The 15,439-nt window shown below is 39.4% G+C and overlaps 2 protein-coding genes across 2 annotated transcripts; one reads left to right on the top strand and one right to left on the bottom strand.

The window, feature by feature from the left end:
- Window positions 1-360: 360 nt before the first annotated feature.
- On the top strand, window positions 361-6,166 carry LOC141019219 (poly(A) polymerase type 3-like). The gene is made up of 19 exons (XM_073494073.1): window positions 361-368; window positions 664-834; window positions 967-1,033; window positions 1,149-1,230; window positions 1,473-1,582; window positions 1,681-1,734; window positions 1,828-1,939; window positions 2,076-2,165; window positions 2,312-2,450; window positions 2,674-2,746; window positions 2,869-2,989; window positions 3,170-3,254; window positions 4,363-4,416; window positions 4,612-4,731; window positions 4,859-4,965; window positions 5,054-5,322; window positions 5,460-5,693; window positions 5,788-5,876; window positions 6,154-6,166. Exons 1-19 carry the CDS (start codon window positions 361-363, stop codon window positions 6,164-6,166), a joined length of 1,998 nt encoding a protein of 665 aa, XP_073350174.1.
- A 3,208-nt stretch (window positions 6,167-9,374) lies between these two features.
- On the bottom strand, window positions 9,375-15,151 carry LOC141019218 (growth hormone secretagogue receptor type 1-like). The gene is made up of 5 exons (XM_073494072.1): window positions 15,013-15,151; window positions 13,952-14,127; window positions 12,322-13,123; window positions 11,060-11,256; window positions 9,375-9,434 (listed from the first exon to the last, which is right to left on the bottom strand). Exons 1-5 carry the CDS (start codon window positions 15,149-15,151, stop codon window positions 9,375-9,377), a joined length of 1,374 nt encoding a protein of 457 aa, XP_073350173.1.
- Between the last annotated feature and the right edge of the window lie 288 nt (window positions 15,152-15,439).

Genomic DNA, 15,439 nt, shown 5'->3' with positions numbered 1-15,439 from the left:
TGTTTCAGAAAATAAGATTTTGGCTCCATTGGTTGAAACGATAAAAACAGCCTCTATGTTCATAAAAAGGAATGTCATTTTTAAAGGACAGTTACAGAAATTAGATCTGGTCTATTCAATGCCACTTGTTGTGTTGACTGCACTTGCAGGGCCTCACTCTAACATGTGAATGTGTGTGTTGTTGCAGTGTGACCTCACAGCCACTGTGTGAGGCTCGTTCTAGCCTCAGAGTTCATCTAGACACCAGCCAGGCTGCGTCCACACTCCAATCAGCTCCTCAACTTGTTTCACAAGAGAGAAGACATTTCGGATTGAACTCGAACGAGTGTTTTAAAGTGCCACATCGCTTTATTGTTCACCATGTCTGGGTAAGTGTTTCCCCCCCTTATTTAAAAAGTAAATGATCTGTACAGAGCATCTGTGATTCACAGTCTTAGTTGAATTTTCTTTTTGTTAATATTTTGACTGGTAATGATGTGTACCTCATGATGCGAGTTACTTACTTGTAAACTGCACCTCTTAGCACACTGGTAGGCTAAGTCACCTTATGTTTACACCTTGTCCCTCCTACCAAGTCCTATTGTTATGTCTTTATGTACATATACTTCTTGTGTAATGTCTCTTTCATGACTAATTCACTGACAATCAAATATCCCCTTTCAGTCCAGTTAAGAGCCAGGCTCCACCATGGCCACAGATATCCAAGTCTTATGGCATCTCTGGTCACATCAGTGAGAATCTGCCTGAAGAGGCTGAACTGATCTTGACCAGAGAGATGACCAAATATCTGATGGCATGTGGTGTGTTTGAGGATGAAGTGGATCTGCTTCACAGGTACGAAACATCTTTTCTCACTTTATTATTTTCATGCTGTCATTAATACAGCTCAGTGGAGAAGTTAATGCAAGTAGTAGACCATAAGTGGATGAGACAATGTTTAAAAATGTTTTTCTGTTTTATTTGCAGAGAAAATGTCATCAAACAACTGGAGTCACTCTATAGGGAGTGGCTCACAGAAACCTGTGAAAGTATGGTGAGGCATCTTGTTTTCATCTTTGTTGTTGTTTATAATGTAACTCCAAATGTGACCCTGAAAACATGTTGATGCAAAGTTAACTCTATTTTCTGCATTTCTTTTTTTAATTCAGGGTTTACCTGAAAATGTGACGGCCAAAGTTGGAGGAAAGATCTTCCCATTTGGCTCGTATCACCTGGGAGTTCACTCAAAAGGTTTTTTTTTTTTTCCTCAGCTGTGAGAGCGCCTCAGGACTGTATGTCACTGTGGTTCATGACTTTAACTAATGTGCTCCATCATGTAATGTATCACAGTAGGTTAGTATATGTGAGGTTACTGTGATAGATTTATTTCCTTTCAGTGGTGGGTTACCTCGTCTTACAGTACATGTAGGAGATAGAGCTCAGAGCGTGTTACACATTGAAATGTCTCATGTGAATCTGTGCTGTTGTGACAGGTACTGATATTGATGCCCTTTGTGTTGGACCTGGATTTTTGGACAGAGAAGTCTTCTTCACCTCCTTCTTTGAGAAGCTCAAAGCTCAGAAGGAGGTCAAAGAAATCCAGGTTAGTCATAGAAGTGCTTCATATATATCATGCATTATTCATCATGTTAAAGGACCTTTCTCTCCAGTACAAGAGACTGACCATGTTGTTGTCTGTAGGTTATCAAAGATGCCTTCGTCCCTGTCCTCAAGCTGACCTTCGACGGGATTGAGGTATTGTGATGAGAGAAGAAAGTGACAACTTTTCTGTTAAAGCTTTGTTTGGAAGTGTCTTCATCGTGTGTATGTGTTCCTGTTATTTTCTAGATTGACTTAGTCTTTGGCCTGTTGCCACGGAAGAGCATTCCTGACCGCCTGGATCTCCTCAACAACACTTTGTTGCAGGGTGTGGATAAATGCTGCGCCAGGAGTCTCAGTGGTGAGCATCAGATTTAAGGACACAACTGCAATATTGACACACGACAGCTCAACAGGAATGGTATTGTGTATATGTGGTTGATCCTTTTTGTTGTAATTTTCCATCTTAATCTTTTTTATTCTGTTTTTTTTTTCAGGCTACAGAGTCACAGAGGAGATCCTCCAGTGTGTGCCAAATGTTGACACCTTCAGACTTGCTCTGAGAGCCATCAAGCTGTGGGCCAAACGTGAGTCAAACACACACAGATAGTTAAACTCATTGGCAATCAATCGGCAGCGGCTAAAGCAATTTAGAGCAGGTCATTGTTAACCTGCGGTAACACTGTGAACTGGAGATCTTAATGTTTTTTCTCACCCTCTTATTTACCTTCAGGACGCAACATTTACTCCAACAAGCTGGGCTTCTTGGGTGGAGTATCATGGGCCATAATGGTCGCCAGAATCTGCCAGCTGTACCCAAATGCAACAGCGTCCACTCTGGTGATCAAGTTTTTTAAGGTCTACTCCATGTGGTGAGTTGTCCCATTTCTGGTTTCCTGGTGAAATGAAAAGAACATGAGTGGGTCTAATGCCTTGTTTCCATTGCTCTCTATGTACAGACTACATATTTAGGAAAGAGTGTAAACTCACGTCATGTATATTGATATCAGTACTGGAAATGTAGCTACATGTGAATGCTTTGTGAAAGTTTCCACTGAGGACCAGTTAATGTGAAAATGTTGTGTTTTGTCTCAGGGAGTGGTCAGTCCCAATCCGCCTGAGGGTAGTAGAAGACTGCTACTACAAGCTCCCGTTTTGGGATCCCAGGGTAAGGCTGGATTTTTTTCAGGATTTTAGGCTACAAATATAGAATCATGTTGGAAAATCAATTACGAAATGTGATCAAAAGCAGAGGTGAGCTGAAAATGTTGTGGTCTTCTGAATTTCCAGGTGAATCCAAGTGACTGCTGCCACCTGATGCCCATCATCACCCCAGCGTACCCACAGCAGAACACCAGCTTCAACGTGTCTCCCTTCACCTTTAACATCATCACAGAGGAGATCAAACGAGGTGTGCAGTCACTCAGCTGATTTAACTTCACGCTAACACAGTTGATTTAAACACATCTCAGAACTTTGGTGTTTGTTCTGCCATCGATTTCTCCAAACCATTTTAAACTCATAACTTCAACAATTCAAAGTAAGGATTTCGTTTTACTCAGACTTCAGCAAGCTTTCCCTTCATTCACAGGCCATGTCATCGCTGAAGAAATTCAGCAGGAGAAAGCAGACTGGTCCAAACTTTTTGAGATGCCAGAGTTTTATGCTAAGTACAAGTATGTATCAAGCTGCTCAGAGATGAACATGTGGAGTGCCAAAATACACTCACATGTTCATCATGTTGATATTTTTAACATATACCTCTGTTTTGCTGATAAAACTGTAAAATGTTCATCTTCTGCCTTAATGCCTGAAGCTGTTTCGAATTAATTATACCTCCAAAGAATCTAGAGCTTTGCATTTGTTGTAAAAAAGTAAACCCTGTCGAAATGCTTCTATTGTATCAAAAACAAATGATTTGGTGAATGTTTTGTACCGTTGATGTACTGTATTGTATTGTTACTCTTGTGACTTATTTTCCCTTGAATTCATTTGTTTTCACACATTTTGATTTATAGTGTGTGAATTTGTACCAAAGTGTATTTGGGGCTACTTAAGGCAGACTGTTTGTACATTACATAATGTAACTGATGTGGTTTTGTCATGTGACCATGTTTTGTACCCAACATGAAATCTTGCCTGAATGTGCTAAAAATGTTTTACCTTTCAGTTGCTTTCATTGTGTGACGGACTTAAATCTGTACCTGATTATAACTGTTGAATGTCAGTGTTTTAATGAAGGTGCAGACTGGGTTTTGTTGGTTGTTGGAGATTTGAAGGTGTGAAGGTTTGCTGTCTGACTTAAATGTGTTGTTCCTGGACCATTCTGGAGTTTCCGTTATTTCTATTACCATTTATTATGTCGTCCTGTTTGAATAAATCTGTCGTGCCGTCTCTGTTCTCGTCTCTGGTTTTATTTTGCCAAATTCAGATGGAAACTCTTAATTATCTTTGTTTTTTGGATTACACATCCAAATTAACTTTATTAATTGGAAGGTCAGAGCAGACAGCATCCTTGATATGATGATGGTGATGTTGTTATAAGTGCTGAGATAGTGAGCAGTTGTGAACTGATGTTGATTTAAAAGAACATGTTGAGATTTAAACAAACAGATTCATTACAGGCAGCCACGACATAGATTCTGCCTTTTAATATAGTTTAATCATATTTAACGTTCATGATGTTAGTCAGGACAATAAGGACAATAAGATGAATGCAGTGAGATTCCAGCCTGTGTACAAAGACACAGTGCTGTTACATTTTTCTGTCTCTTATGTGTCAAGGCATTACATTCTGCTGCAAGCATCTTCAGCTCCAGATCAGCAGCATCTTGAGTGGTGAGTAAACACAGCAAAGACAACGAGAAGCCAAGTTTGAGTAAAACCAGAACGAATGTACACATTTTAGTGGACGATTTTATATTTTCGGACAAGAACACTTCTTATTGAGGCAGAAAACAGTTTGAATATTTGATTTCCACCAGCTGCGGCGCCTTCCTCCTTCTGAAAACTGTGTTTTGTTCACTTCATCAGGGTCGGCCTGGTGGAATCGAAAATCAGACTCCTGGTGGGGAATCTGGAGAGAAAGGAGCACATCTCTCTGGCCCACGTGAACCCACGGTCCATCACTTGTCCTGTGAAGGCCAATGACAAGTAAGGACACGTGATTTGATGGTTGTATTTTAATTATGGCAGGGTGTTCTCTTTGAGTGAATAATTCTCATTTCTAAACTGCATTTTACTGAGTCAACTCATTGGTCTGTATTTCTGTCTGTTTCAGATGGGGCCTGAGCACAACATGGATGATTGGACTCCTCTTCAACACGCAGAGCTCTAAAAACGTGAACATAGACCTGACCTTTGAACTTTCGGCCTTCAAAGACACATGTATGTTGTTTTTCTCTTGTAAATTTAGTGCCAATGGAGCAGTGTTGTGCGACATTATAAATCATACTTTTATTTTGTGCTGTTTCAGTCCAAAGTCTGGCAACGAACAGTCAGATCTATGAGGAGGGGATGACCATATCAACCACATACAGGCGGAGGGAAAATCTGTGCTGGGCGATGCCTGATGGAGGCCACAAACAGGTTTTCACCAAAAAGCCGAAGCCCGCAGTGAGCAGTAACATGTCTGCCACTGTACCTCCTGCTCACACAGCACCTGTCAGCGCAGGCCAACCAGCCACAAAGAGAAAAGGCTGGTCTGACTCTGAGATGCCTGCAAAAATATTCAAAGCTGACAAGGTATGCCAAACCATTCCATGCTTTGTTGTTGAAATTATTTGTAGTTTATATAGTTGTTGATGTCTGTACAGTAAATAAACTGCCAGCGCCCTTGCTAAAATTGTTTCAGTAAAATAACATGTCCTTGTTCTGTGCAGGAATCGCTTCCACAGGCCACCAAGAGACCTCTTTCTCCCCATTTAGAAACTACACCAAAGAAGTTCAAGGGGCGAGACACACCGGCTCCAGGGATCGAAGGCACCTGCTCAGCAGGGTCCTCTAAGGCTGTCTCACTCTGTAAGAAGCCGTCTCCCTCTGTGGGGTCACAGAGCACAAAGAGACCTGGCACTTCTGAATCTGAGACGCGGACAAAGAAGGTCAAACTTGGCCTGGTAAGATAAACTATCTCTGAAGGCGCTCTGTTAAACTGATGTTAAGATATTCCTGTTCTGTGACTAACCTCGCTGTCTGCTCCCTCCCTCTCAGAGTCCACCTGTAGAGCTCTCTGACTTACCTGCCGTCCCCAAGAACCCTGCCACGGTCGTGAAATGCCCCATCAAGTTTCAACTTGTCAGGTAAACTTCTGAGTTCTCTCAAGCTGCACACACTCCTTCACTTTCTTACCTTGTCATGTGCCTCATATGACAGACGTCCTCATGTACAGTACTCATGTTGAGATTCATGGGAGGCCTGTTGTAATGTAGAGTGGTGATGTCATATCTTTTCCCCACAAGAGGGCAATGAAGCCTTCCTGCTGGCCTCTCCCTCGACCTGATCAAGTGAACTGGTGCACAGACAAGCTGTTCAAAGACTAGCCACTTACTATCCTTTATCTTCTTGTATCTCTTACAGCAGGCGGTATTGATGGAGTCACTGCGATACTGTCACCTCCTCTCTCCAAACCAAGAGGAGAAACTTGCGTAAAACAGCAAGCACTTGTTTTAATAGTTTTAGTTGTTTTTAATAGTTTTTAGTTGTTTTAATTGTTTTAGTTGTTATAGTTGTTTTAGTTGTTTTTAATAGTTTTTAGTTGTTTTAATTGTTTTAGTTGTTATAGTTGTTTTAGTTGTTTTTAATTTTTTTAATTGTTTTAGTTGTTTTAATTGTTTTAATTGTTTTAGTTGTTATAGTTGTTATAGTTGTTTTAGTTGTTTTTAGTTGTTTTTAATTTTTTAGTTGTTTGAATCGTTTTAATTTTTGTAATTGTTTTTAATCGTTTTAATTGTTTTAGTTGTTATAGTTGTTATAGTTGTTTTAGTTGTTTTTAGTTGTTTTTAATTTTTTAGTTGTTTGAATCGTTTTAATTTTTGTAATTGTTTTTAATCGTTTTAATTGTTTTAGTTGTTTTAGTTGTTATAGTTGTTTTGGTTGTTTTTAATTGTTTTTAATTGTTTTAATTGTTTTTAATTGTTTTAGTTGTTATAGTTGTTTTAGTTGTTTTTAATTGTTTTAATTGTTTAGTTGTTATAGTTGTTTAAATTGTTTTGATTGTTTTAGTTGTTATAGTTGTTTTAATTGTTTTAATTGTTTTTAATTGTTTTGATTGTTTTAGTTGCTTTAGTTGTTTTAATTGTTTTAATTGTTTTCTGTTTAATTTGCTTTGCTTGCTTGTTGCAATAAATATTGACTGTAAATATGCAATAAAACTTCTATCGTTCATTGCTTTAAATTAAAATTGTGAACCACTGAATGTGATATTACGGCCAGTGAAAGTGTCAAAATAATTAACTAATTTATAAAAATATAAATGATGCAGTAATATAACATATTTGATTATTTTGTATTCACCTACTACCTTACATGGACACTGATGAAATATGGCTGACAACAGCAGTGACAACATTCAACGCAGTGCGTTTACAAGAAACATAAATATTCTTATCTGCATCGTTTCTTTCTGTATAAACAAATACGTTGCTTACAGTGCCATTTGAAATGACTTGTACACGTACAAAATGTCACCTAAAAATATCAAACATATGGCTTTATTTGTTAGAAGGAATCTCCATATTTTTTTCCAGTCAATATTACCAACAAAAGTACTCTTAAAACATTGCTGTGGGAGTAGATGTATAATGACAGCACAGGTGGGACGAAACATACCTCCTTCCTTGGTGAGCAGAACTCTGCCCTTCAGAGACGAGTCTCTTTGTGGCCAGTGGTTCAGAACCTTTTGGCTCTTTTCAATGATTGACGTGAGTTCCTCTTGATTTCCTTTCTTTAGCAATATAGACCCCAAGATATGTAACACAGTGTCTCACAGGAATATTACAAACCCGAGTCACGATACAGTTAATCACTGGTAATAATTCACACATATTAAGATTGAGAGAGAGCCCAGAAGCCTTGGTCATATAGAGCACGTGTGGAAATAATTTTTGAAATGTGGTACCACATGAGACCCATCTAATTACCCATGTTGAACTCATGTAAATTCCTAGGTGAAACGTATGGGACTACTTGTGAAATCTATGGAATTACATGTTAAACCATGTGAAACCATGTAAAATGTAAAACGTTTAACCATCTCCACCACCAAAACATAGTTTACATTTATGTTTAATTGGTTAAAATGTTTTATAAAAAATGTAAGTACAAATACTTTTTTGGATACACCCACACCCAGAGTGTATTTCTGTATGCACGGTTTTACATGAGTTTCTCATAAAGTTAACAGGTTTACAGGAGGTGCACATGGGTCATTAAGTCCCCATGAAATGGAGGGCTAAGTTACACAAACTTCCTGTAAAAATGGTCAGGTAGGGAGAGACTATCCTGCATTTAAGACTGCTGCCGACCATACTCTGGTTCATTCTCTTTCACCATGCCAGACCTCATGGAAATTCCAGCTCTCCACATGTATATTATTTGCTGATTCTTACTTTTGCACACACAGCGTGAAACACTCACCCATACATTCCTGATACTACTGATACTGATTTCCACATTTTGTTAATTTGTAGTTCAACCAAATTAAAGCCCCTCAAGGTAATTTTTGTGTGAGTTTCCTCTTTTGTTACAAGCAAGAGCCAACTTGTAACACTGTCTAACAGCAGCTAAACTCTGTAAACGTCTTTACTGGATTCCCTGTTGTCAAACAGACACTTGATTACTGGGTAGCTGACTGAAGTTTCAAGTATAGTAAAAGTCTTGCTCTGTAAGTAGTTCTCTTACTCATCTGTTCAAAAACATTAATCTGAGGCTCATTTCTGAGGCTTTCGGTAAAAAGTTTTCCAAGAAAGAATTAATATAGCAACTTCTAAACAAACTCATATCAATACGCAGACAGATAATTTAGTTGGTTGAACAGTTACAGATACAGATAATGGGGTACTTGCTCATACCTATTATGAATGCTAAATTGGTTTTAAACTCCAGGTCTACCTGGTGAAAAGTGAGAATGCTCTACAATCTCTCAGCTATACTATTACTGTTGGTATCTCTCCAAACGTGAAACAGCTAAACTTCTTTTAAAATATTTTAAATATGAAGAGGTGCCATTGCAACTACGAATGACATTTGTTTTGTATGTGTCATATATCTCTCTCTTCGGTGTGTTCAAGTGCAACTTTTAACAGAAAATGTGAGGCAATGCAAAGCATTTGGTAAATTGGTATTATTTCACATAAATACATAGCAAGCAAGGTCTATAATGCATAAACAAATGAACATAGCCAAAAATGCACAGAAACCATATACTGTGTATCTTACAGTATACGAAACAATACTTGACAGATAACTATATTGATATTGATCACAGGGAATGCTTCATATACATGCAAAACAAAAAAATATATATATATGGCAAACACTTGCATTTTACAAAATGTACTACGATAACAGTCATACCAGTTAATATAGTATGAGCCATATTATCAACAAACCAAGACGTGAGACACTAGAAATAAAATTAAGTGAAAAGAGAGTAAATTACTGATCATTTTTTACATTTTGAACATTTTTCATACTGATATGGAATTCATTTTTTACTTCATGTACACAAAGTTTAAAAAAAAAAAAGACATCATGTCCAAAATGGACACGAATTACTGACACAATCAAATCAATTGTCTCTAAGCCTGAAGCCAGTCTGTCCACCAGACTTCAGGTAATCCATTGTGACGTGTTTCCTCCTGACACACAGAGGGACGAACATGGGTGAAAACATAACCTCCTCCACAAAGGTGATAAAACCTCAAGTGTGAATCAAATAAAGGCGTTTATATCAGTATCTGACACATCAGGACACATTATCTTATATATATTACATAAAACACATCAGCCTGTATGAAACTACATGAATCAAAATGATAGCCCTATTTCGTGTGTGTGTGTGTGTGTGTGTGTGTGTGTGTGTGTGTGTGTGTACGTGTGTGAGTGTGTGCATCTGTGGAAGGTGAGGATATATTTTTAGCAGGCCGGTGTTACCATAATAAAGATACGTACACATACATTTCCATCATTATAAATATACATATTGTGAAAAGTATTTTCAGTCAGTTAGCCCTAGTTTAAAAACATTGAGACATAAGATCCTCAATGAGCTAAATTAACTAGAGTAAAGTCTCAAATGCTGCATGTTTATAGAAACAGTTTGGCTGGATTTCGTACTAATCCTAGTAAAATATTCACGTGTATACACTGAGAGAGTCACTGGTCGCTGTAATCATTCAACAGTGCTCCATCTACAAAAATACATTTTTAGGTAAGTTTAATCTATGAGACTTCAGCAATCTAAGTTAGAGATGGCAGAAAATGAACCAATTATTCTTTTCTACTGATACCTTTGCAAGTTTATTACGTACTGGATATACAGTGGTACAAACTGACTCCAGGAAATAGCCTTATGCTCACAACCAGATGTCCTCTCCTGCTGGCTTTGATACAGTATGTTATCAAACTAACTGCCAGTCAAAAGCTGCTGCTTATACCAGCTCTCGTACTTACTCGGTGCCCTTGACACTTCCTGTACAAGCCGAACGACAGACCATACGCAGAAGAATACCAAAACAGACTTCTTGGGAGCTTTGGGTGTTTGCCAGATTCGTTCATGTACCTTAGTTAGATGGTAGGCTAAGTGTTTGTTAGCCGGTGAGCCTGTGGAAGCTATCCCTGGCTGCCTGCTGACTTTGTTAAAGGTGAACTATGTAGTTCTATGTAAATCAAACTCTAAAAAGTATTTTTGTAATAATAAGGCAATAATACAAACTCTGGATGAACGTATTTCCATAACTGAATAAACAAGTCATCCTGAGAAGGGAACACCATTAGTGTAAACAAAGTAAAACAGCATGAAATCGTGTTGTCCTCTGATTATTTGTATATCCAATCAGTCATCATTTTGATGATATATTTTTTCCCCAAAAAAACTACATAGTGCACCTTTGAGACTCATCGCTACAGTGTGGTTGATAGTTAGACAACCTTTAGTGAGTGCTGAGTGCAGTGGTCATGTAATAAATTGTCAAAAATGAATATCTAATCATATTTTCTGATGCTGTCTGCATCATTGATGTTTGTAAAACAGCAGTGAAGCAGCTTTTTACAATAACCACTTGTTTAATTATAAACCAATCAAGATTTAAACAGAGGCCGCGTTTGTGTTTGCTTGATTGTTTGTTTGTTTCTTGCATGCAGTGTGTGTGTCTATTCATATGTGCCGTGTTTGGCCTGACAAAGTGGTGGTGGACTGGTGTGCTGTAAGTGTGCGTAGGCGATGAGACTGTGTGTGTGACTGTGTGTGAATCAGGCTGTGTACAGCGTGTCTATATCTGGCCGACATCAGGTTGTACAATAAGGGATTGATTGCAGCGCTGAGGTAGAACAGGACAGAGGAAACCAGATTGAAGTACTGGGACAGAGAGTATAAAAAAGAAGCATCGTGGGTAAAAAAAAAAATAGTCCGGCCCACATGGAAGGGCAGCCAGCACAAGACAAACGCCAAGACAATCACTCCTGGAGGAGGTGAAGGGACAGAGGGGCAGGGTGGAGAGAGAAAACAGGTGGGCAGACATCAGAATCATTTATATCTGAAACTGGATCATTAAAACCTCAAACTAAAGAAATGTAAAGACTTCAGTAATGTTTAAACTGCTCGCTCAGAATCATCTGCAGCACTGTCTATCACAACCAATCAACTGTTTTACCAGGAAGTCACTGCACCATCCTAAGCAGCCAAACAGCTACCTGTAGCATGAGCTAACAAAACTTGAGTTAAATAACAGTTTTAGGGGAGGCAAACTCAGGTGTCAATCCTTTGTAAATGTAGTTATTACCTTGTTTGTTCATGTGTGCATGTCTTTAAAGCAACATTATGTAACTTTTTTACTTAAAAGTAACAGCTTCAAAATCATTTTGATGGTGCAGCGTCTTGTAATAGGGTGAATGGTGCCTCTGTCTCAGTCACTCCACCCCCCATCACTTGTTTCTGCACTATGTAACTTCATTGAGAGGGTAGGATCACAGCGTTACATACATGTTTACTTCAAGATACAAGTTGTCAACACATAACACTGTTATGACAAAATGTGTTTTGTTTGTAGTTAGCATCTACATTACGCCTGACAACTGTTACAGACCTGGGATTTGTATTTACAACAGTGGTGTTGCACTCAGAAACTGTGGGGGGCATCAAATCATACAAAATGCAGATTTCAACATAATGTTGCTACTTGTACAGGTTACATATACAATTTTAGCGCTGCTCCAGTCTAGTAGATGGGGACAATAAAGGAGAGGTCAATAGCAAGATGGCTAAACTGTAGGCTATCACCACCCCCTGTCTATGTCTTTTACAGCTGTAGAATCGAGGCTTCATGCACCAAAAGTTAGACAACAACATGATAGACAGCAGAAGCCCACCCAGGTAAATAACCACCACCCGCTAGGTTTGTTACTGAGTTCAATTAGCATGGCTAGTCAAAACTAACCTCTATATAAACACTTGTTTCTATGTGTTTTTTGCTAAAAAATAAAGGAAGTGCCTCTGGGTGTGTGGTGGAGAGTGTGTGTGTCTCTCACCCAGCATTTTGACAGTTTGCCGGTGACTCTGGTCTCTACGGCTGCTTTGTGGACGAAGCCACAGTGTCCGTCCGATCAGGCTGTAGACCAGGCCCAGGATGCAGAAGGGTACCAGGAAGTACAGGTTGGAGACAATCGTCATGGCTGACAGCAGGCCAGAGGAGAAAGCGTAGTCCGTAACGCGGCACTCTCTAGTGTAAAACTCTCTGCCGTGACCTTCATCAACACCGTCTTCCCTTCCTCCTCCCTCATCTTCTTTCATTTTATTTTGCCGCTCTCCCTCAACTTCTTTTTTTTCTTCTTCTTCCTCACCTCCTCCCTCATCTCCTTTTTTTCTGTCATCTATTCTTTCTCTCCTCTCCTCTTTCTCTCCAATCCACTTTTTCTCTTTTTCTTCCGAATGTATTTCCTTTAGTCCTCCATCCGTTGCGACCACATGTCCACTTCCTCTTTCCCTTCCATCCATCATAAATCCTCCCTGTTCTCCTTCCCTGCTTGTCCACCCTCCATCCTCCCTCCACCCACCCAGCCCTAGCTCCTCTCCCCCAACTTCCTCCACTCGAACCATGACCAACACCGGCGCTGCACTGACGACCGCACCCAGCCAGAGGCAGCCAATGAGAGCCCTGGTTCTGCGCCGTGTCAATAAGGTCTTGGCAGCGATTGGCCAGCAGACCGCCAGGTACCTCTCCAGGGAGAGAAAGGTGATGTGGAGGATGGTGCAGAAGGTGCCGCACTCTGAGAGGAACATCGTCAGCTTACAGACAAGGTCTCCCAAGGGCCAGGATGTGGGCCTCCAGAGCTGGGAGAGACACAACAATGATTTCAAAAATAATGCATTTCATTTGCCTTTTATTGCAAATACATGCACATGCATATAACCATATCCCAATATTACAGACTAATTTCGTGCAGTGTATTGTCCAGTCCTGCTGCTTAGGTTACATCAGCGCTCTGAATACACACATGTCACACAGCAGAGTGGCTCCAGGGATCGCAGTGTTAGTCCAATTTAAAAATTAGTGACAGATATTCAATGCCTCCTGAGGATCAACACCGAAGAATTGTGTCATCCTCTAGCACTAGCAGGTCAGGGTTCTCATTCATTCAGTGAAATATAAAAAAAAGCAACAAGCATGTATGGGTTTGACACAGCTGTACAGAATCACAGAAACATTCACAACTTGCTCGCAACTGATTTTTTCAGGTAAAAATAAGAGAAATAAAGAATTCTAAAACCATACAATATTTTGTGTTTACTCACGCACAAGGTATAATTTGATCTTCCATTGCGACTGTGCAGAGGAAATGATAGAAGGATGATCTAAGAACACTCTGGCTATGACACGACCCTTGAGTGTAATAGAAGAAAACTTGATTTGGCAGCAGAGATTCCCCGCAGGGCAAGGATACGAAGGTTTTTTGTTGTTCCACCCACCTGCCTTTGTTTCTGCATTTGGGTCCTCACCACAATGCTTAATTCCACACCTTCTACATTCACATCAATGGCAATTTCTGCTGTGACCGCACCCTGAGCCCAAACATCGATAGCTTGTCAGATCACATTTGAAATCAGTGTAACATGCATGCATGAAAAACAGTACACCTTTTTGTATGTGTGTGTGTGTACCTTATATACATCCAGAGGCAGCAGTAGCAGTATCAGCAGATCACTAACAGCCATGCTGCTCAGGTAGAGGTAGGTAGAGCTTCTCATGTGAGGTCGGAGCCAAACCACCAGAATGGTAAGTATGTTTCCCAGAAGGCCGAAGAGCATCAATAGAATGTAAATGACAGTCACACACACTAGAATATGAAACATTGATATGTTTTGATCAGAACCACTTAGTATTTATTTCACAACTATACACATTGTCAGCCAAAAATACAAATTAAGGAATGAAAAATGTTGAAATTTACTGCACTATCTACTAGAATTTACTAGAACCACTAGCCTGATAATTTAAAGGTGCAGTTCGACATTTTGAGAAATCCGCTCATTTGTTTCCTTCCTGAGAGTTAGATGAGAAGATTCATATCACTCTCATTTGTACAATAAATATGCAGCTACTGACAGCAGCTATTTAACTTAGCTTAGCGCAAAGACTGGAAACAGCAGGAAACAGCTAGCCTGACTATGCGAAAAGGTAAAAAAAATAATCTATAGTGGTACCTCTAAATCTTACTAGTTCATGTGAAATCTAAAAACATCTATCCAATCCTTAATGACATATTATCTGCATATGTAATATTGGGATTTGCATCTAATTGTTGTTTTTTATCATATTTTTTTGTACTGTAACTGCAGCACAACAATTTCTAGAGACCGACCGATTCTCAGTGTTTGGGGCCGATACCGATAATAAGGAAGGGAGGCTATTTTACAGTTAAATATTAAACTTTATTGTGTTCCTGAGCGCATATAGTAATATCCTTTAATATCAAATAGGCATATTTTAAAAATGTTGAATTATTCTTTTAATATCAATGGAAAAGGGAAAAAAATCTATTAGTAGCAAGTTTTGAATTACACTGTCCCGATACCACACTGTCCATCGGTCAAGCAAGATAAAGGTCAAGTGGATGGGAGTCAATATATCGGTTGCAGCCCAACTTTGTGAATTTTTCAATTCAAAACATCATGCAATAGTACTTTTTTGACTCGTTTGACTTTGACACTTTTTTACCCACCTAACTCAATCAATCCAAAATCAGGTTCAGGTTCCCATTGGCAATCTTGGTTAGAGCAGTTTTCCGCGAAGCCCGATGCAAGACTACAGTTTTCATCTTCACAGCCACTGCCCACGTCTCCCGACTCCCAAAAATCCATGATGATGCAGGATGTGCCCCGACAGAAAAAAGTGAAAGAGGGAAAAACCAGCAGGGGAGAGGTGTGTGTCCCAGGTTACAGGGCGCAGAGGTGACGCACACTGATGGATTTCCTATGGCGCTCGATCACAGCTAACACTGAAGGGGACGGTCAGGGTGTAAAAGATCTGCCTGGTTAGAACAACAGAAAGAAATAAACATTTAAAAGAAATCACACATTGCATTTTACATAAAGTATACTCTGAATGGATATGCATAGACGAGGTATTCTTTGAGACAGTTGAACTCA

The sequence above is a fragment of the Pagrus major genome, chromosome 23 (assembly GCF_040436345.1).
Source record: "Pagrus major chromosome 23, Pma_NU_1.0".
Lineage (NCBI taxonomy): Eukaryota > Metazoa > Chordata > Actinopteri > Spariformes > Sparidae > Pagrus > Pagrus major.
The sequence above is the reverse complement of the archived record's forward strand: the minus strand, read 5'-3'. Positions and strand labels throughout refer to the sequence as shown.

What these genes read in the sequence shown, in the direction of transcription:
- LOC141019219 (XM_073494073.1), top strand. An exon ending in GAAGTGGATCTGCTTCACAG is followed by an intron (nt 835 to 966) that starts GTACGAAACATC and finishes TTTTATTTGCAG; the next exon opens with AGAAAATGTCATCAAACAAC. An exon ending in TCCCGTTTTGGGATCCCAGG is followed by an intron (nt 2,747 to 2,868) that starts GTAAGGCTGGAT and finishes CTGAATTTCCAG; the next exon opens with GTGAATCCAAGTGACTGCTG.
- LOC141019218 (XM_073494072.1), bottom strand. Translation starts at nt 15,151, where the DNA reads ATGGATTTTTGGGAGTCGGGAGACGTGGGCAGTGGCTGTGAAGATGAA. An exon ending in TGCCTCTGGATGTATATAAG is followed by an intron (nt 13,124 to 13,951) that starts GTACACACACAC and finishes TGTCTCTCCCAG; the next exon opens with CTCTGGAGGCCCACATCCTG. An exon ending in GCAAACTGTCAAAATGCTGG is followed by an intron (nt 11,257 to 12,321) that starts GTGAGAGACACA and finishes CACCTCCTCCAG; the next exon opens with GAGTGATTGTCTTGGCGTTT.